The 19,614-nt window shown below is 33.9% G+C and overlaps 3 protein-coding genes across 5 annotated transcripts; 1 reads left to right on the forward strand and 2 right to left on the reverse strand.

Moving 5' to 3' along the window:
- Positions 1-8,074: 8,074 nt before the first annotated feature.
- On the forward strand, positions 8,075-11,666 carry LOC123899818 (probable receptor-like protein kinase At1g80640). The gene is made up of 10 exons (XM_045951048.1): positions 8,075-8,467; positions 9,255-9,425; positions 9,810-10,057; positions 10,145-10,277; positions 10,377-10,440; positions 10,548-10,644; positions 10,739-10,838; positions 10,936-11,054; positions 11,142-11,231; positions 11,321-11,666. The coding sequence occupies exons 1-10, from the start codon at positions 8,389-8,391 to the stop codon at positions 11,471-11,473; spliced, it is 1,254 nt and encodes a 417-aa protein (XP_045807004.1). The 5' UTR covers positions 8,075-8,388; the 3' UTR covers positions 11,474-11,666.
- A 742-nt stretch (positions 11,667-12,408) lies between these two features.
- On the reverse strand, positions 12,409-14,654 carry LOC123899819 (ribonuclease 3-like protein 1). 3 transcript variants are annotated; one of them, XR_006805739.1, is made up of 4 exons: positions 14,398-14,654; positions 14,204-14,315; positions 13,298-13,688; positions 12,409-13,098 (listed from the first exon to the last, which is right to left on the reverse strand). XR_006805739.1 is itself a non-coding variant. In XM_045951049.1 (3 exons), the coding sequence occupies exons 1-3, from the start codon at positions 14,567-14,569 to the stop codon at positions 13,496-13,498; spliced, it is 477 nt and encodes a 158-aa protein (XP_045807005.1). In that variant the 5' UTR covers positions 14,570-14,642; the 3' UTR covers positions 12,409-13,495. The 3 variants fall into 3 exon arrangements, 1 of the variants encoding a protein (XP_045807005.1); XR_006805740.1 differs by having other exon boundaries at positions 13,239-13,688; positions 14,398-14,642; XM_045951049.1 differs by having other exon boundaries at positions 12,409-13,688; positions 14,398-14,642.
- A 1,150-nt stretch (positions 14,655-15,804) lies between these two features.
- Positions 15,805-19,340, reverse strand: LOC123899821 (ATPase 9, plasma membrane-type). The gene is made up of 10 exons (XM_045951050.1): positions 19,257-19,340; positions 18,724-19,176; positions 18,183-18,629; positions 17,954-18,076; positions 17,769-17,873; positions 17,367-17,676; positions 16,765-17,279; positions 16,512-16,685; positions 16,234-16,416; positions 15,805-16,136 (listed from the first exon to the last, which is right to left on the reverse strand). Exons 1-10 carry the CDS (start codon positions 19,323-19,325, stop codon positions 15,858-15,860), a joined length of 2,658 nt encoding a protein of 885 aa, XP_045807006.1. The 5' UTR covers positions 19,326-19,340; the 3' UTR covers positions 15,805-15,857.
- Positions 19,341-19,614: the final 274 nt, after the last annotated feature.

A 19,614-nucleotide genomic window follows, 5' to 3' on the forward strand; every position in this document is an offset into this window, starting at 1 on the left:
TCTCTCTCTCTCTCTCTCTCGGTTGTTTCTTTTTGTGCAAGAGAGATTATTCCACTTGGTCCCACTTTTTCCACGTGCCAAACCCAACTACTTCCTTCTTCATAGGACTATTTTTTATATTTTATTTTTAAATTAAGATATCATTGGCACAAAATTGTTAAAAAAATATATTACTTTTCCTCCGACTCAATTTGATTGATACAGTTGACTGTTGTGTATTATTCATACATGTTGTTTTGACCCGATTTTTTTATTAATAAACAAAAATAAATATTAGCATATAAGATGTTTAATTCGTCCCGATGAGTATTTTCAAAATATCAAATTTTTATAATTTTTACTATTATACGATTAAAAATATTAGTATATATTTTTTTTTTTATCCCTCTGATACTTGGAGGAAAAACTAAAGGCATTTAACAAGTATTTAGAGACGATATTAAGGTTGTCCTAATTCCTATAATAATCTTAATTGATTGGTGTTTCATGAAAATTTCATAGTACTAATATTTTCCTCTCATCTAGTCAACATTTTCTTTATCATCAAAGCATGGCAAGAAATCGACAGCATTGAAGATTCAAAGACTTGATAAAGTCACCTAACCTAATAATTATATTTTGTTGGTGTACTTGTCATTGATCTTTTGGACAATTATAAAATGAATTATACATCGACTCTTGGAAATAAATTGACATTTTATTCATCTGAAAACCATTCTTTTTGCAAATGTATCCATAATAAATCTCCCTTTTGTAAATGTATGCAATTAACTTCCAACGTTGTCTTGTTGAGTAGTACTAGTACAGTACATATATTTGTTCTCCGTCTATTATTGTGTATTATTGAGTTCTAGATGAAGAGATTCAATCTAACTAAGGGGACGCATGCCATAGATCATTTCAAATGGATATTTTCTCATTGCATTTTTTTTTTTTTTTGGTGGTATAAAGCCCTTCTAGAATTAGTTTAACGTCCCTTTATGACTTTCCCGATCAGCGCCTTGGGCCGGTAGCCGGGCTCCAGGACATTATTACCACGGCAACTATCGACCTGAGCCCAAAGAAGGAAAAGAACGGACTAAAGCGATTGATGGAGTATTTTGGGCGAAGCTCAAAAGGCGCAACGGTTTGATCTCGTTTCAAATTCTAAAAATGCAAAATAAATGCTAACAATATTTCGAAGTAATAGAGCTAAATTGTAGTTTAGCACCCATCTTCTTCCACAATATTCTCTAAAAGTGTCTCAAGAATTATACATCGACCGTGAACAAACATGATGATTTTTAGAATATGTCATAACATTTTTCTTAAAAGTTAAAATACAAATACTCATTTAGAGAAGAACATGTACATCATTTGTCTTGGATGAAATGAGTCATGTACTATTTTGGGATAATATTACATTGCAAATTGTATAGACTGATTATTTCTTGGCCTTGGCCTATTACTATCTGATTTTGAATTTCTATAGTAATGCTATATCCTGTATCATTTATGTTTTGTTTTATATATCTAGTTACTTAATAGCGATTCTCACAATCACTATCATACACCGCTGATAGATTTAATGCATATATCAACCATGGTCCATGGCATGATATATCATGCATATATCTTCATGAATTCTTTAGCAGTGATGTTGATTGAGCCCGTTTAGCAAACAACATTTTATACACCTACTACTCAAATGTATTTTTCTCTTGCCTGTATGTATATGGTATAACTACAAGACACCTTATGAAATTGGAATTTTGGCTAAATTTGTATATATATTACCTACTATTGCTAGATCCAAATGGTAGTGATTGAAGTTGACTACTTTTAATTGATTCGATATTAACAAAATTAATTAAACACTTGGTGAAAATATTAAGTCAAACTTGCATTGACTACTCTGTTTAGATCGTAATGGTTCCAATAGATACTATAAAGCTAGAAAATATTGGAAAATTGTGTTAACAAGCAATATCACACTAATTTTGAAGTTCTCTAAAAAAAATTCAACAACTTGCTGGGGTGGGTACTGGGTTGGGTAGGGACAATAAATTGTCATATTTCACCATGCTAAAAAAACAAATTGCAGTCTAAATAAGCATTTCAAAGCCCAAAGACATGAATTTTTTATTTTTTTTGGCTTTGAAGACATGAGTTGTTTTATAACATAATTATGACTTAAAATTAAATCAAACGGATACATAAGCTAGTAAATAGTAATATTAGTTATAAGACTACAAAGTGAATAACTTTGTTTTGTAAATCAAAGTAGTGACACTATAAAAACACAATTCATTCTCCTTCCGACCTTAATTATAAATAAAATTCACTTTTTAATTTACTATATAATATATCAAAAATATTAGCGATCAATTAAATCTCAAAAGTGATTTTTTTTATTTATAATCAAGGCCAAAAGGAGTACTAGCTAGTAGATTTCATCAGTGTTACGGCATTGGGACAAGTGGCGGTGGTGGAGCTGGAATATACCATGGTATTGGCTCAGGAGGAGGAGGCGGCGGAGCAGTAATATACCATGGTATAGGATCAGGAGGTGGAGGTGGTGGAGATGTTGAGTACCACCATGGTGGAGGAGGAGGTGGTGATGATGAGTACCACCATGGTGGAGGAGGTGGTGGTGATGATAACCACCATGGAGATGGTGGAGGAGAATTTATAACCACCGGCATTGGCGGTGGAATTATCAAAGGTGGTCGTGATGGAACAAATGGTGGGCGGCGAGGAGAGTAATGAAAAGGGGGTGTTTGATGAAATGGATTGTTCGGTGAAGGGTATGTTGGAAAAGGCCATTGTCCACAGGTTCCATATAGATATTGATAAAATGGGTCGCACCTTGGTCTTCTTCTTCTTCCCCAACTTCCTCTTGTAGTTCTATGTAATGATTTCAATTCTTCTTTTTCTTTGATTTGTTGTTTTTGTTGGTTATGAGCAAGTGTTGTATTTTTAGCAAGAGAGTAATGAAAAAGCAAAACAAGGGTAAGCAGAGTTATAATTGCTTTGTTTTGTTTCATTTCTTCACTCATGTGCTCATTCTACTTTCTACTTTGATTTACTATCTTGTTAAACAAAAAGTAGTCTATATATACTAGATTTCATATTCTTACATAAGTACTTTCCTTGTCTTTTTCCACTACTAGTTCTAGGAAGTCAATCTAGCATTAAAGATATGTGCTAGCTAGCTACATTACTCTCCATCCACTCATCTATTTTTTCTAATACTTTATTTTTTTATACTTTTATCTTTAATTGTTTTACACAAATTAAATAGAACTACTATAAACAACACTTGTTAAAGAACTAAAATAGAAACAAAAAAAAATTGTCTTTTTTTTTGTTTTTTACTTAAGAAAGAAAAAAATGTCTTTGTTTTATGACAAAACTAAAATCTAATGTTTGTTATGTAATGTTCAAAAAAGGAGATAATTTTTTAATTATAAAGGAGTATGATGATAATATTACTGTATTTTGGTCAACAATGCACGCAATATTAATTACTCCATACTGTAATTTATTTTTTCAATAAGAAAATAATGGAGTATTTATTTTCTTTATATATTCAAAATAATATACATGAATGAAAGATAAACGCGGATAATAAGTTAGACCGCTAATCATTTTTTAAAAACCACTCTCATTAAAATATCTATAAATTTAGAAGACACAAGATATTAGGCATGAATTTTTAAACTCTTTCCAGAAAATTCACTATATTATTGACATTGACAATTGAGATAGGCATATACTACAATATGTGAAGTTTTGCATTTGTGCATTTAAAGAAGGTGTAAATGCAATGAGATGGATGAGCATGGGCGGGGATAATTGTGATTTTCAATAGAAATGGATTGGTATGGTATCTGCTATCAACCACCACTATCAATTTTGAGTTGTTGAGCGCTGAGTGAGAGGAATAGCTTCAAAGCAAGGTGCTGTATTAATGGAGTACGTAGATACCTAGTTGTACGTGCCATTTTGACAATTTCACGGACTGAAAACGTTGCTAAGCATCGGTACTGTGAGTACCTATCTTCATAAATTTCTCACTCAATACCATTCTTTATGTCACTCCCATGTTTGCATGGATGAAATTCAGTTTCTTGGCTTAGTGGGCCGAAGCTATACACCACTTAGGAGTTGGGTGCATGCAAGGTGAAGAAAATTGCTCTTTAGGCCCCCCTATATGCTCTCAGACCCCCCGAAAACCCAAAAATACCCTTGCTTTTGATCCCAGATTGTTTCAGATCATACAATCCGAAATAGACTTAAATTCGGCACATACAATCCGAAATTGATTGAAACAGGGAGAATACATTTGAAATGGAATATAACACGTGTAAGAGTATAGGTTAACAATATCATAGAAAAGAAACGTGGAATGCTTATATTAAGTTATGTTGTAGAGTGTTACAAGGCTATGGAAAAATCAAAAAACATGTGATATGTGCATAGCTTGCAAATTGCAATCTCCTCTGTTTCATATGCTGCAAAAGCTAAACAATCCCTTCAAAAAGGCATAGAAGTAACCAAACAACACACAAATGTAGATGCTCATATAGCTAATCTAAAATTCCCTTCAAACCTTGTTTCATTTTCACCATTTCAAAGGTGATAGCTAACATTAAAGTTCTTATTTTCTTATCTGCAAGATTAGCATCACACGATAATACAACCCATTCTTCTTGCATTCTTAAGCTGCAAAAACGCTTCCCTTCGTATGGTAAGTTCCGAAACTGTTTATCTTCGTATCAAAAGTTCCAAAAACGATTCTCTTCGGATCGTAAGTTCCGAAAACACTTCACCAGTTTCTATTGCACCTCTGTTTCTGCAGCCTAATGGACAGGTTCGGTTCGCAGGAGCCGAAAACGGACAGGTTCGGTTCGCAGGAGCCGAAAACGGACATGTTCGGTTCTTAGGATCCGAAAACGAACAAGTTCGGTTCGCAGGATCCGAACAACAATGCAGGAAAGCATAAACAAGCAGAAAGAATGAAGGGTTCGCAAAAAACACAATAAAGGGTTTTTACACATACAACTTCATCATTTTTTGTGAAATTTTAGTGAATACCTTGTTCTTTCTCTTCCAAACTTCAGAACCTGTAAAAGTCAATTGTTTTGTGTTGTTTAAAGATTTCAAGTGTTGAGATTTTTAGGTTTAATTTGGAATATTTGGTTTGTTTAGGTCATAACTATGAGGTATTTTGATGCTTTGATGTTAGTTTGTGGTTTTGGTTGTTCTCTAGAGATAATATTGACTTTGGTTTGTTGTTGTTCAAGCTTGCTGCAAATGGTTATTGTTCCACCTGCTGCTGCAAGTGGTTGTTGCTGTTGTTGTGAAAGGAAGAAGAAAAAATTCAATTTCGGAACATAGAAACCGAAATAATATAAGGGGTAATTTTGTCAGTTTAAGAGGCCTGGGAGCATTATAGAGGGGCTTAAAAAGCAATTTTCCAAGGTGAATAAGTACAAATGTATGGGCCTATCTCATTAAAAAACTGTTTTTTAGGGTCCATTTGGTTCTATGAAAAGAAAATGAGAGGAAAAAAAATTATTTAAAACAATGTATGAATTTAGACTAATTTTAGTCCAAGTTTATGTATTGGTTTGCGTAATTTTCTTTCTTTCCACTTTCTTTTATAGAACCAAACGGACCCCTGATATTAAGAATTTTTTAAAATGGGTAAAGTTAGTAAATTACTAGTTTTTTTTTTTTTTATGAAAGTAAATTACTAGTTTTGTTAGTGTTAATATTTTTCACCTTGGATTTAAAGTTGGACATTTAACTTCTTAGACCTTTGAATCCTAAACCTCAAAGTCAAACCAAGTGAACTACCTGCTCCATCTATATAAAGAGCAATTTTGGAAGGCCAATTTGACCATATGAAGGATCTAAAACACAATTTTCAAAAAAATATTATATATTGGGCATACTCACATGATCTTTGTCTGTTATCTTACAAGTCAATTCTTTAAGTGTAGTTGACCAAAAGAAAAATAGAGTTTCTTCTTCTATCCCAAATCACTTCTAAAGCATACTTTAAGAAAAAAATTAACTAGAATTAGTAGCTCAACTGGTTTAAGCTAACGAGTAAATGTTCAAAGTTAAATTTCTCGCGAAGGTAAAAAATCCAACCAGTAACAATTAATTACTAACTTTGTCTATTTTAAAAAAAAATTGTTGTTTTTCCTTTCAATTATAATTGAGAGGCCTATTTACAATAAGATAAATTAATTCGGGATTTATTTATATTAATTAGAAGGATGATTATGTGTAAATTAAAATTAGTTGATATGTTATAGTCAATGTCAACGGTGATCAACTGTTGACTAACAAATTTTTTTAAAATGATTAGGGTTGTCGTGCGTATGTTCCAGGGTCTTGGGGGAGTTCTTAAAGGGTTGAAGTTGGCTTATATAATTAAAGTTTTCTGAAGGGTTCCTTTCATGTTGATTTTGGGGTGGCGGTTTCAAACTAATTGTCATCGACGGGAGGCACAACAAATGATTGGAGTTTATAACGGAATATTTGAAAAGCTAATTTTTGTGCAGACGCTTTTAACTTATATGGCGTGTAAAAATGGCTGTTTTAATTTGATGTTATATGAGCAATATCTTGCCAAGGCATTTCTCTACTCCGAGTATAGTTAACCAATAGTTTTTTGGAAATTCGGCCTTTTTATGATAAAAAAAAAAAACATCCGCACAAAATTATAGAAAAGAAACATACTAGTAGTTAGTGTTTACAAGTTACAACTTGCATGTAAAATGGATTCAGAGTTAAATTACTATGTGGACGCAGTAACTATTATTAGTCGTCCAATTTGAAATAAATGACTAAGATTAAACACAGTCAAATTAGACTAAATAAATTTAAACCGTTTAATGACACTAGAGCAGTCAAATCCAATCCTCATCCTTGTACAACTACGCAAATTGATTTTCCACCTGCCACTTTGTGATTTTGTTCAAGTTGTTCCATTATTTTGATTTTTATATTTTTATCTCCTTTGGATTTTTTGGTGTACTAATGTACTAGTATGTAACTATGTAATATTGTAACAAATTCACGTGACATTTGTGATTGTTGTAACGCCTCCTATATATAAAGTTTATCCAACCTTGTCATCCTAGTTAGTTCATATTCACATACAAAAGTAAAATCATACAACATGCATTGCATGACTATAGTTATGACCCACTTTCTACTGCTAGTATTTTAATTTATTCCCATGTGTGTTCACAATAGGGTTTGAACCGGATTGTTTAGTGAAAATTACATGTGAGATTGCGACAATCTAATAATGCATGTAAACAATGTTGTTAGCAGGACACCTAGATAGATGTACTACATGCCAACCTCTTTGTTTATAAGTCATTAGGTTCAAATCTTATCACACTTAATGTTGATTATGTGCGGTCACAGCATACATATTACATACATTAACACGGTCGATAGAAAAAAGAATATTTTGATTTTTAAAAAACTAAAATTAGTAACTTTTAACTCTGGTTGCGTGATTACACATAAACTCAAACTTTTTTTTGTATATATACAATATTTTACTTGTTGTGTCAAGAAACTCCACATGAGATGTTACTTAGCCTAGACAAATAAATAAGAGACAATCCTCACTTTACAAACCGATTTTATAAGGATGAATTAAACCTAATACCAAATTCTAAAAACTTGCTAATATATAAGTCTTAAATTCGGGCGAGACAAATAAAGTTTAGTAGTAAAAAAACTGTTACCAATCTGAAATGGCAAATTCTAAGGTGTGATTGATGAGCCACCAATTTGACAAGCAAAGGGTCCGTGAATGAATGAGAAAAATAAGAAGAGGTAAAAATCTAAAGGCCAATACACACTACTTGTATTTGTATGTTTCATTTTCATTTGAGTTGGAAAAGAGAAAGGGCAAAACACATTAAAGTTGTTGGTGTATCAATGATTATGACCCACATCATCAACTATTGTGTGCATATGCAATGCTATATGGTCCCTCTTTAACAAACCCTTACCTCTCATTAATAACTTTTCAACTCTCTCTCACCTTTAGATTATTGCCACGTGTCTCTTTATGTTCCATGTTGTTCCTTATCTCTCTCTCTCTCTCTCTCTCTCTCTCTCTCTCTCACTCTCTCTAGACAGACTCATGATTCATGAATAAATGAAACCAACTAGTATTACTATCATTCATTCATTCATAAAATGGATTATTAAAAAAAGTGCTTTATCGGTTTCTATGAAAGAGAGCTTTGCATTTGTCCATTTCTGTATACAGAATCACTTCCAAAAATTGATTCAAAAATTGAACTAAGAACAGAAAAGAACATTCTTTACACAACAAGTTAAGTTACTCACTCAAAAAAAAAAATGAATCTTGTTTTTCTGTTCATTCACATTTCTCTTTCCTCAACAATTCTTCATGCAAATGCACAACCTCAATCTCCAGGTAAACTATCTACAAATCCTTATTCTGTAGTGTTTGATATACTAAAAAGTTCTGAACTTGAAACCTCAAACACAAAAAACCTCACTTTTTTACTTTCTATTTTCTCTGTTATGGTCTGTCAATTTTCCTTCATTGTGGTGGATGTTACAAATTTTGTTTAGTGAATTGTGCAGTTTTGGTTAAGTCATTGGAAAATCATGAACTTTGTCTTAATTTTTTATCAAACAAGCTTGTTTCTTCAATTGTGCTAACTTAGTAGATATTATAATGTTACTTATGACTTTGAAGATCTCATAACTGATGTATTCATACATGAAATTTGAACAAATCGACTATTACTTTTTCTCCGATTTGGTCTTAAACTATAGAAATATAATTATTTTTAATTCATCCAAGAGCACTTAAATGAGATGACACAAGTCTCTTCTTGCTTAACCAAGGTTCTTGGTTGGCTTGGTTTTGCAGCAGCGTTAAAACTTCTAGGGAGAGTTTGTCGCCCATTTGGATCCCACGAGGTTCGAGAGATTAGTCTCTGCCGTTGTGCACAGAGGATATCTAGTCTACGCCTCTTTTTCCTATTTTGAAGCTAACTAAGAGACTAATTTGATGGATTAATAATAATTTACGAACTACTTGTTATATTTCTATAGTTTAGGGACGAAATAAGAGAGATTGATAATATAAGGACTAAATTCAAGGTTCATGTGAATTCATTCATTTATATATTGATTTAGAATACTAGTATGCTGTTTAATAATCTCTGTTGTATTGTCTTATAATGATACAGGAAATCAGGAGGTTAGAGTAGTGCACCACCAAAGTTTGAATAAGAGAATTCTAGTAGCACTAATTGCTTGTGCTTCTCTTCTTGTTGGAATCTTTCTGTTCTTATTGTATTTCTTCTTCCGTCGACATAAAAACTTGAAAAGCTCCGCTAGTAAAAGCCAAGGAACCATAGGTATGGTTTCTGTTTTCACCTGTGAAGTTGTGAAACTTTTATTTGGGTATGCTTTTTAGTGAATCACTGATCAGTCCATGAGATTTTAGGTGTAAGTTAATCGTAGTCCAAAGAAATTGACGAAATTTTAATTTTAAAATGAATTCTGCAAGTGAAATTCCCCAATTATATTAGACTTTTTGTGCAGTCAATTTAGTCTCTAAAGGTCTATTGTGATAGAAGATTTACAATTTCTGCGATTACTTTGAGTTTTCTTTAAGTGCCTTACACCTATAATTTCAAAGACTAAATCGGTGATTCACTTTCTTTTTAACCGAGACGAGGTAATGCAGGCACTGGAAATTCTTTTTCTGTCCCTCATTCATTTATTTTTTGAACTTGTAGAGGCTGCAAAAGGGGAAAAGGAAACCTTAAGCTCTGTTAGTGCTAAACTTAACTACTCAAGAATGGCTGATAAGAAGAGTTCAATTGCTATTTTCGACTTTCAGTTGTTAGAGACTGCCACAAACAACTTTTCCACGGATAATATTATGGGAGAGAGTGGTTCTAGAATTGTATATAGAGCTTGTTTTGATGAACATTTTCAGGCTGCTGTCAAGAAAGCAGACAGTGATGCTGATAGAGAATTTGAGGTGATGATCCTTTATAACTAGATCATTTGAATGTGTACTATTTCCTGGCATCCTGAATTTGCCTTTAGTTATTGCACTGAATTGCAGAATGAAGTGAGTTTGTTGAGCAAAATTCGGCATCAGAATATCATAAAACTCCTAGGCTATTGTATTCATGGTGAATCGAGGTTTCTTGTTTATGAGTTCATGGAGAGTGGTTCTTTGGAAACTCAATTGCATGGTACATTTTCATTAATGTTAATTTGAAAAATAGAGAAAAATATCCCATTTTGGAATTTAACAATTATATATATTTTTTCATTGGTATTAACAATTGTAGGGCCTACTCGTGGATCATCTTTAACTTGGTATATCCGTTTAAGAATTGCAATTGATGTTGCTAGGTGAGTTTGTGAATCTTATAATTCTAAAGTAAAAAACTAATGAATACTAGTATAACCCTAGTTTTATATTATCTATGATGATGACTGATACATATTTCTTCTGCTAGAGCTTTAGAATATCTCCATGAGCATTCCAATCCTCCTGTTGTTCATCGAGACTTAAAATCTTCCAATGTTCTTCTGGATTCTAATTTTAATGCTAAGGTTAGATTTTAAAATGACATATTAAACTTAATGTTGTTAATTAGTACTAGTAGTAGTACTTATATTTACATCTGTACTGAGTTTTGTGATTCAGCTATCAGATTTTGGACTTGCTGTAGCTTCTGGCATGCAACACAAGAACATGAAGATGTCGGGAACTTTGGGATATGTGGCACCCGAGTACATATCACATGGTATATATTATTAGTTTTTCAGTTGTTATTTTGCTTAATATTGATTGGTGTATGAGATTATATTTAATAATGGAGCTAACAATGGTAAGTTTTTCAGGTAAACTAACCGATAAGAGTGATGTTTATGCTTTTGGAGTTGTCCTTCTAGAACTTCTTACCGGAAGAAAACCAATGGAGAACATGTCCTCAGACCAATACCAATCTCTGGTTTCATGGGTATGCATTGTTATATAATTGAGAATATGGATGAATACTTAATTTTTGTTGTTCTTGATGGTTAAGACTTTCAAATTCAATATGTAGGCCATGCCTCAACTAACTGACAGATCAAAGCTTCCAAGTCTTCTAGATCCTGTTATCCAAAACACAATGGATTTGAAGCATTTATATCAGGTTCATTGAATAGAAGCTATGTAATCACATGTTTTAATGCTTAGTGATAAATGCTACTTCTGAATTCATCTTAACATTCTACTCTACAGGTTGCTGCAGTAGCTGTGCTATGTGTGCAAGCAGAACCAAGTTATAGACCACTTATAACAGACGTTCTGCACTCTCTCATTCCTTTGGTACCCTTAGAGCTTGGAGGGTCACTCAGAGTTACAGAACCAATCAGCTCGGAAAATTGTAATTGATTTTTAAAAACTGTTTTCTATCGTAGTATTTGAGCACTTTTGTTTCGCCATTTTTGTTTTAATTTATTTCAAAGAGGAATATTCAATTGCAGCCATCTTGTTCCAGATGGTCATCCTTTTGTTTCTTATATGTGATGTAACTAAGCATGAATTGATTCCATTTCGTTTTCGGACAAGGCATGTAAATTTTAAATTTGTTTTCGAGTTAAACTTAAGGAAAACAACAAGAACGCGGGTTAGAAAACAGAGGAATATTATCCAGATGACCAAACATTGCTTTTTCAAGTATCAGCAGAATTTCTTGAGGTTCACGAATGTTGACTGATTGTTTATGGCCATCAACTTCAAGAAAATTTTGTCACTTCCCAACAAGAATTTATACTTTAGCTTAAGCATATACTCTAAAGCTTCTAATATGGCTTATCTAGTATAGTTAGGATTCTTGTGATACTAGTTTGGCTAAAATCTAAAATCTTACTGGTATTTGAAATAGATTGTATGAATTTGCAATGAAAATCAAATGTTAGTCACCTCCATCATTTTTATGTTTGGAATCACGACGAGTTTGACAACATTGCGCATAATGACAATGACACTGAAATTTTGTTGAAGCTCTGAAGTGTAACTTTTGTCAAAATTATGGTAACATATCATTATTCTGCTAAACTCATTCATAGTCAATCCAAAAATGCACCAAGACATGATGCCTATTTAACATGTTCATAATGTCATTATTTATCTTTTAAGATAATGGTTATGTTTTTGACAAAATTGTTAGAATATTGATTACTATGATAAACTAATGAGTGACCAATATAAGCAATATGAGGAGGTCCTTTTGAACAAAGGAGAGGAAGATTCTATTATGAAACTTTTAAAGTTCCATGGTGAAAAAAAGAATGCTTACTAGGAGACAAATGCAATAACAGTAAATGGAAACAAGAGAAAAAAATATGCATACAAATCCAATCTACTATGTCATATAGGAAACAAATGCTACGATAGTATCAATGAATGATATCAGTAACAGCCAAGACCAAGAAGATTATTTTTTATGATGACAATGTAAGCCACATATCATGTAATTTTGTTTTATTCTGTTGACCTTCATGAGCTATTTATACTCTCCATTCTCCAAAGCTTCTCAATGAGGTTACAGAAAGTTGCTCCCACTTTAACCTCTTCCTCCTCCCAAGATACATAGAAACCATGCCATCTTCAAGCTGGATTTGTACTAATAATTCAAAGACCATGCTTCTCCGAATTGTCCATCCCGGCGGTCGTGTTGAGATTCATGACAGACCTGTGACTGCAGCTGAGATTATGTGCCGCAATCCGAGATGCTGTGTTGCATATCCGTTTGTATTCCAGCAACCGTGGGCAGTTGTTGAACCAGATACGGTGCTCACGCTTGGACAAAAGTTCTATGTAGTACCATTAAGCACAATAAGAAAGCTTCAAGGTCTTTCTCCAAGGAACTCTCCCTCTCCTGCTCGTGAAATTACAATCGGTTCTTTACTTGATGAAACCAGAAACGCACAATCCCGCACAGCAACTGAAGATGATGGTATGATCTCTACTTGTTGTATCTTCAGGAAGAAAAGTATTGCAAAGAAATCTAATAACTATAAGCAACATTCAAAAAATGAGAGCAACAAATCAGAAACCAGATCAGATGTTAGAAATCAGAGTATAGATGTAAATGAATCAAATGGTGGTTCATCGTATGATAAATTCTTTGTGCGCCTATTTAACGGAGGCGTACCTAAAGCAAACGTCAGTGATGCAACAAAGGAAACAAAAACACCGTCGAGCAGCACTAACCTTTGTGATAGCAATACACTAAATAGGAAGAGGAAGACAAATTTGGCAGAAAAAAGAGGTTCTCCTAAGAGAGCATGGTCTTCTGATTACTGGCAACCAAGTCTAGATAGCATCACCGAAGAATGAAATAACTTTCTTGAAGCGGAAACCTTGGCTGTTGATGATATGCAATAATAATACAATAATTTGTACTTTAACTTATTTATTCTTCAAACCAAAACCTACATGCTTTAAGTACCATAATGCACCCTCGGCTGCATCGTCCGCTGCCATTTTCTTTTTTCGATGAGGAGCTCCATAAACCTCTATAATGTTTTTAGATTTTTCACTTATCTCTACGTTTTTTGACACTTTACTTATCTTTATCTCAATAATAACCTTGAAGGTAAACCTGTAAAAAAACATGAATTAGTCACCGAGAACAACAAAAAGATAAGTTATGACTGATTTTTCTTAAAGTTTCATTATGAGTGATAAAAAAGGGCAACGCAATATAATAAGAATGTCATACATTTACTAACATAAAGGCATGTTTTTTCTTTCCAAGTTTACTCAAATGTTAGACAATATTTGGATAACAAACTGAACAACTTTAATGGCAATAAATGACTATATTAAGCCTATGTTTGGTATCATGCAGAATGCCAGAATCACGGGATCCACTGTGACTCTGACATACTCACTGTGTACCAAACATACAATAAAACAAATATTGCAATAGATTTAGCTGGATACCAACATAATCTATGAGTTTCTTACATCCGTCATCTTGATTTAAAAAGCACAGCTAAGAAAATTCCACTTATAGAAAATGTGTCAAATATAGAAATTTTGATTTCCATGATTATAAGAATAATATTTATCAGTTGTTCATAAATAGAAATAATGATTTACAAGAAGACTTACATTATGCAATGACATGGGCCTTCCTCTTTACAACATTCAAACACAGGAGGCTTCCAATGGTTAGCAGCACAGATCTCATGCAACTTTGATCTACCACATCCTTTTTTCACACCTAAAAATTAATATCAAACTAGTTATTTTTCTGAATTCTTAAACATTTTTAGAACAAGAAAGATACAATAATGGTACTTTACCTTGTTCTGGAGTTGTTGTAGTGTTCTCTACAGTCACACTCTCTTTGTTAGATGAAATTGAAGATTTATCCTTAACAGCAGCAACAACCATGTTTTTTAAGGTTAGATTTTGATGAGTGGTTTCAACAGAATCAACCAATTTTTTTGGATTATTGGAGTTAGGTTTTACCATTTTAACAACACAAGCTCTCTGGTTCTACAATAAAAGAAAAAGGAAACAAGAATAATACCAATAGATAATAAGGATTTCAACTCAACCCAATTTATAGAACTAAATTTTGCATTTATTTGGATTTATTTTTATTTTTTTGAATATGTTTTTGGATTCTCTAAAGTAGTACATAGTGAAAAAATTAATTATCTTATTTTAGCATGTAGTTATCATATCTACATTTAATTCTTTAATTAATCCTAACATAAATGATTGTTTATTTATGAAAAGTTAGCGAAATTTGATTTATCCTACAATATGAAGATTTTCTCATTTTGCCTATTAGGTGTTTGGTTGGAAAATCTGTGTTCATAATACTTGGATTTCAATTTTGACCTTATTTCTGTTTCTAAACAAATTCCCTCCTTATGTGTTGTCAATTATGTGAAAAACAATGTCACATAAATGTTTTGTACCAAAAAAAATGTCACATAAATGTTAAGAGTAACTAGTACTGAAACTTTACCTGGAGAAGTTTTGTGACATTTTAAGCTAGTACAATTATTCAACTTTGAGATAGTACTTTCCAATTCCATCAGTAGTTAATAAATTCATCAAATATTGATTGAAGATGCAAATTTTGATTGAAGGAAAAGGAAATCAGATTGTGGAGGTCGCATGTAATGAATGGATATAGGACTTAGAGATTAAAATAGGCCCAAAATGAATTAGTTAATTGTAGGTGATTATTCATGTACAGAACATGAATAATCACCTACAATTAACTAATTCATCTTGAGCCTATTTTAATCTCTAAGTCCTATATCCATTCATTACATCACATACTAGATATACACTTTTATATGACTCATTATATATTAGTTTTGGCTCTTAGCTTATTTTATTCCCTGCATTAAAGTGTACTAATCTTCAAGATAGGTCTATAACAATTGCTTTATATAGAAGTGCATGCACTCTACTGTCACATTTATTCATAAAAGAATCAATGCAATAAATTAAGTAGTAAAATGAATCACACAGAATATGAAGAAAGATAGGAAAGCTTCATTGAATTTATGAAATTAAATCAAGCTAGTGCAAAAAAACATCTGGTGTTTCCACCCCTCCAACCTTGGTACATGTTGCAAAATCTCCAAGTGTTGGATTATGTTAGGATATCCCTAACAGATTATTTCAAAGCCTTTGCATATTCTTCTAAATTCCAAAATGAGAATTTAAGATGACAAAGGCAACATATTGAAACATCTATTTATCTATTTCTCTTCCAAATCTAGCTAATTCTCATCACTCAAACAGTGTAGTGTTGCTGAATTGTCTCAATGTCAAGTCCCTTCAGTTTTACAACAGATTCCACATGACCCTTTAGTGTGTGAAGCTCCCTTAACCTTGCAATTTCGGCACGCTTCTTGGCTTGTTCTGCAAGTTCAGATAATTCTCTGTAGCTGTTAGCTTCACCCAAAACTTGTTCGGTTTCTGGTGGATTCAAACCGTGTAGTGTGCGTTGAGCTGCAGCCCATTGTGCTTCTCTCTCGCCCCTTCCATAATCCTTCTTTGATGTGAAGGCAGTCTGCATTACATTACACAACACAAATAAGCATATTAGACATATTAATACAAGGATTTAATATATCTTTAGCCCTTATATATGGATATTAATATTTTACCCTATTTTCAGTAATATTGTTCCATGCCTTGCCGCTCAAGGCATATCGGATGAAGAACTTAAGGATATCCAATGGGATGTAGGTAACAATGCTGTAGAGCCAAATGACACCTGCCCAACCCCATCCAATTCCTTGCATACTTGCAAACTCCCAATGTGCATACACAGCTATCAATGTGGCCAACTAACAAGTCATAGTACATAAAAAAAACAAATTAATACCATAACAAAGAGGCCATAAAAATTAAGAACCGGAAGTTAAGACCAAAATGAACTCACCAGTTGTGCTAAGAGAAAGGCAAACATAAGCAAGAAGCCAGGACGTTCAACGAAAGACCAGCTCCTTGAGCGTGTAACGAAGATGAGAGCCTGACTAATAATACTCACTTGAAGGTAAACTGCAGCTGTGAGCTCTGCGTGATTTTCCTTGATTGATCTCACTCCAAATTTTTCCTATAAAATATTTTTTACTTTATTGATTAAGCATGAAGGCTGAAAATGATGAAAATCATATAAAATCACTTAATCTTACCGAGAAGAAATCGGATGCATGAGCGAGCCAAAAGAAGACAACAGTCATAACAGCAAGGTAGGCACCAAGCACTATTCCTGTGGCGAAAATCTCTTTTAACTTCCATGAATCTGGCATAGGAGATGGCTTCACCCTATCCTTCGAAATGGTCATGATTGTGCCGTCATTAAGTATGGCAATGATCAAAACCATAAAAGGAGAGAAATCAAATTTCCAAATTAGAGCAAGGAGCATAAAGCCAAGCACAATTCGAATGGTTATGGAAACTGCATAAATTGTATAGTTCTTCATTCTTTGGAAAATAGCTCTGCTTGTGAGGACTGCACTGACGATAACACTCAAACCAGGCTCCGTGAGGACTATATCGGATGCACCTCGAGCTGCATCAGTTGCATCAGCCACCGCAATTCCAATGTCTGCTCTTTTCAATGCAGGTGCATCATTCACACCATCTCCTGTCATTCCACATATGTGTTTCCTGTCCTGGAGTCTCTTTACAATCTCATATTTATGTTCTGCATTTTAAATTGAATTTTTGTGCTTAAATTTAAGTTTAGAGGAAAAATTGATAATAGAGACAAATATATGTATGTATATATTACCAGGGAAGACACCAGCAAATCCATCAGCCTTCTCAATAAGTTCATCGACCGGAAGGGAAGCAATTGAGGCATCCTTGTGTTCACCAAGGAGGGAGGATGATGGATACATGTTACTTCCCATGCCGAGTCTGCGACCTGTTTCCTTACCAATAGCTAGCTGATCACCAGTAATCATCTTAACATTTACTCCAAGATGAAGTGCTTGTCTAATGGTCTCTGCACTGTCATGCCTTGGAGGGTCAAAGAGAGGCAACAGACCGACAAACTGCCATGGTCCTCCTGCACTTTCCTTGGTCTTTTCTGGCACTTCCTAAAAAAGTATGCATAATTCCTCATTAAAACTTATTTGATTTATTCAACCATAACTCATAATTAATAAGTAAGAAAGCATGTATAGCTCACTTGTTTGCAAACAGCAAGAGAACGAAGACCACGGTCAGCAAATTTATCAATAATGGAAAGAGCTTTCTTCTTCACATCTTCTCTAAGATTGCAAAGTTCAATAATCTGAAAGGAAATTCAAAAATTCATTTTTAATGTGTAACAAAAGATATGAAATATGAATGGTGAAATGTATATTTATTTACCTGCTCCGGTGCACCTTTGCTTACTCGGTGCCAGTTACCATCGGTGTCTATGTATGTCATGGCGGTACGCTTGTCCACTGGATTAAAGGGCAGGAAGTGTACCTCTGTACACCCTTCTCTAGCCTGTAATAAGAAGCAGTATGAGTTTTTTGGTTCCATTAGATTTATAATATGAGTTCACTAACCAATACAAGGACTTTATGAATGTTCTCTGCATGAAATTACTAACCTCTTTTGGATCACTCAACATTCCAACAATGCAAGCATCAATAGCATCTTGGTTTTCCACCCTAGAGGCTCTTGCTCCGAGCAAAATTACCATGTCCTTGTCGGTATCTCTTGAAAATACCTCAATCAGATTCTTGTCAACAGTAAGTTTGTTAAGTGTTAGAGTTCCAGTCTTGTCACTACATAAAACATCCATTCCAGCCATTTCTTCAATGGCTGTCATCCTCTTTGTGATAGCGCCTTGCTCAGACAACCTATGGGAACCAATAGCCATGGTAACTGACAAAACTGTTGGCATGGCAATTGGAATGCCTCCAATGAGAAGCACCAAGAGATTGTCGATTCCACTTCTATACTTTCGGCGCTGAATTGGATACATGACAACAATCTCGATGATCATTCCCAAAGCAATTGAGCAAATGCAGAAGTTACCTATTGCTGTCAACACCTGATCATCACAATGCAATTCGTCGTCAATTCAATTTTTTCTATATATTGGTTAGTAAGACAATATTGAAGACAGGCGATTAAGAATTAAGTACCTGTTGGAAATGACCAATTTGGTTAGTGCTGTCGACCAAATGAGCAGCCTTACCGAAGAAGGTGTGGACTCCAGTAGCAATTACAATGGCCTCGAGCTCTCCTTGCTTAACAGTGGAACCAGAGAAGACTTCATCACCAGGGTTCTTGGTAACAGGCAAGGACTCACCAGTGAGTGCGGATTGATCAATCTTAAGAGCATCTCCGTCCAAAAGACGAGCATCAGCTGGGACAATGTCTCCTAATTTGATGCTGATTATGTCTCCTGGTACCAATATAGCAGCCTCCTGCTCACTCCACCTTCCATCTCTCAGAACCTTGGTTTTGGGAGCAAGTCCTGCCATAAGTGCGGCAGCAGCATTTCCGGCATTGTTTTCTTCGATAAAACTAATGGTTGAGTTAATGACCAGCAAGACTGTGATTCCAACGAAATCTTGCCAATCTGGTGGCTCACCCTGCAATATGTTACAAGAGACATTGAGACAAAGAGAATCTCAAATGCGACAAGAATACTAATTAAAGGAAGAACATATACCCCTCCATTAGCCAATGCAATAGCCATGATAGCAGCAGCTTCCATGACCCATGAAAGAGGATTCCACATAAAGCCCAAGAACTTAAGCAGCTTGCTTTCCTGATTAATTGCATATTAATTAAGATTAGTAACTACTATTAAAAATATTTTTATGAATTGATTAGTTGCATGATTGATTACCTTCTTTTCTTCCAATTTGTTTGGACCAAAAACAGCCAACCTTTTTTGGCCTTCCTCATTAGTGAGACCTTCTTTGGTACAATTCAATTCGCGAAACACTTCATCGACAGGAATTCTCTCCTGCAAATCAACCACATTGCATTTTTAATAACATAACATAACATATATGAATCAATAT

The sequence above is a fragment of the Trifolium pratense genome, linkage group LG7 (genome assembly GCF_020283565.1).
Source record: "Trifolium pratense cultivar HEN17-A07 linkage group LG7, ARS_RC_1.1, whole genome shotgun sequence".
NCBI classification, from domain to species: domain Eukaryota; kingdom Viridiplantae; phylum Streptophyta; class Magnoliopsida; order Fabales; family Fabaceae; genus Trifolium; species Trifolium pratense.

Coding starts and splice junctions, on each gene's coding strand:
- LOC123899818 (XM_045951048.1), top strand. CDS start 8,389: ATGAATCTTGTTTTTCTGTTCATTCACATTTCTCTTTCCTCAACAATT. Junction 9,426..9,809: donor TAAAAGCCAAGGAACCATAG/GTATGGTTTCTG, acceptor TTGAACTTGTAG/AGGCTGCAAAAGGGGAAAAG. Junction 10,839..10,935: donor ACCCGAGTACATATCACATG/GTATATATTATT, acceptor TAAGTTTTTCAG/GTAAACTAACCGATAAGAGT.
- LOC123899819 (XM_045951049.1), bottom strand. CDS start 14,569: ATGGTAAAACCTAACTCCAATAATCCAAAAAAATTGGTTGATTCTGTT. Junction 14,316..14,397: donor TACAACAACTCCAGAACAAG/GTAAAGTACCAT, acceptor ATTAATTTTTAG/GTGTGAAAAAAGGATGTGGT. Junction 13,689..14,203: donor GGCCCATGTCATTGCATAAT/GTAAGTCTTCTT, acceptor GTTTTTTTACAG/GTTTACCTTCAAGGTTATTA.
- LOC123899821 (XM_045951050.1), bottom strand. CDS start 19,325: ATGTGGAATCCTCTTTCATGGGTCATGGAAGCTGCTGCTATCATGGCT. Junction 18,630..18,723: donor AAATTGGTCATTTCCAACAG/GTACTTAATTCT, acceptor TGTGATGATCAG/GTGTTGACAGCAATAGGTAA. Junction 17,677..17,768: donor CTCTTGCTGTTTGCAAACAA/GTGAGCTATACA, acceptor ATACTTTTTTAG/GAAGTGCCAGAAAAGACCAA.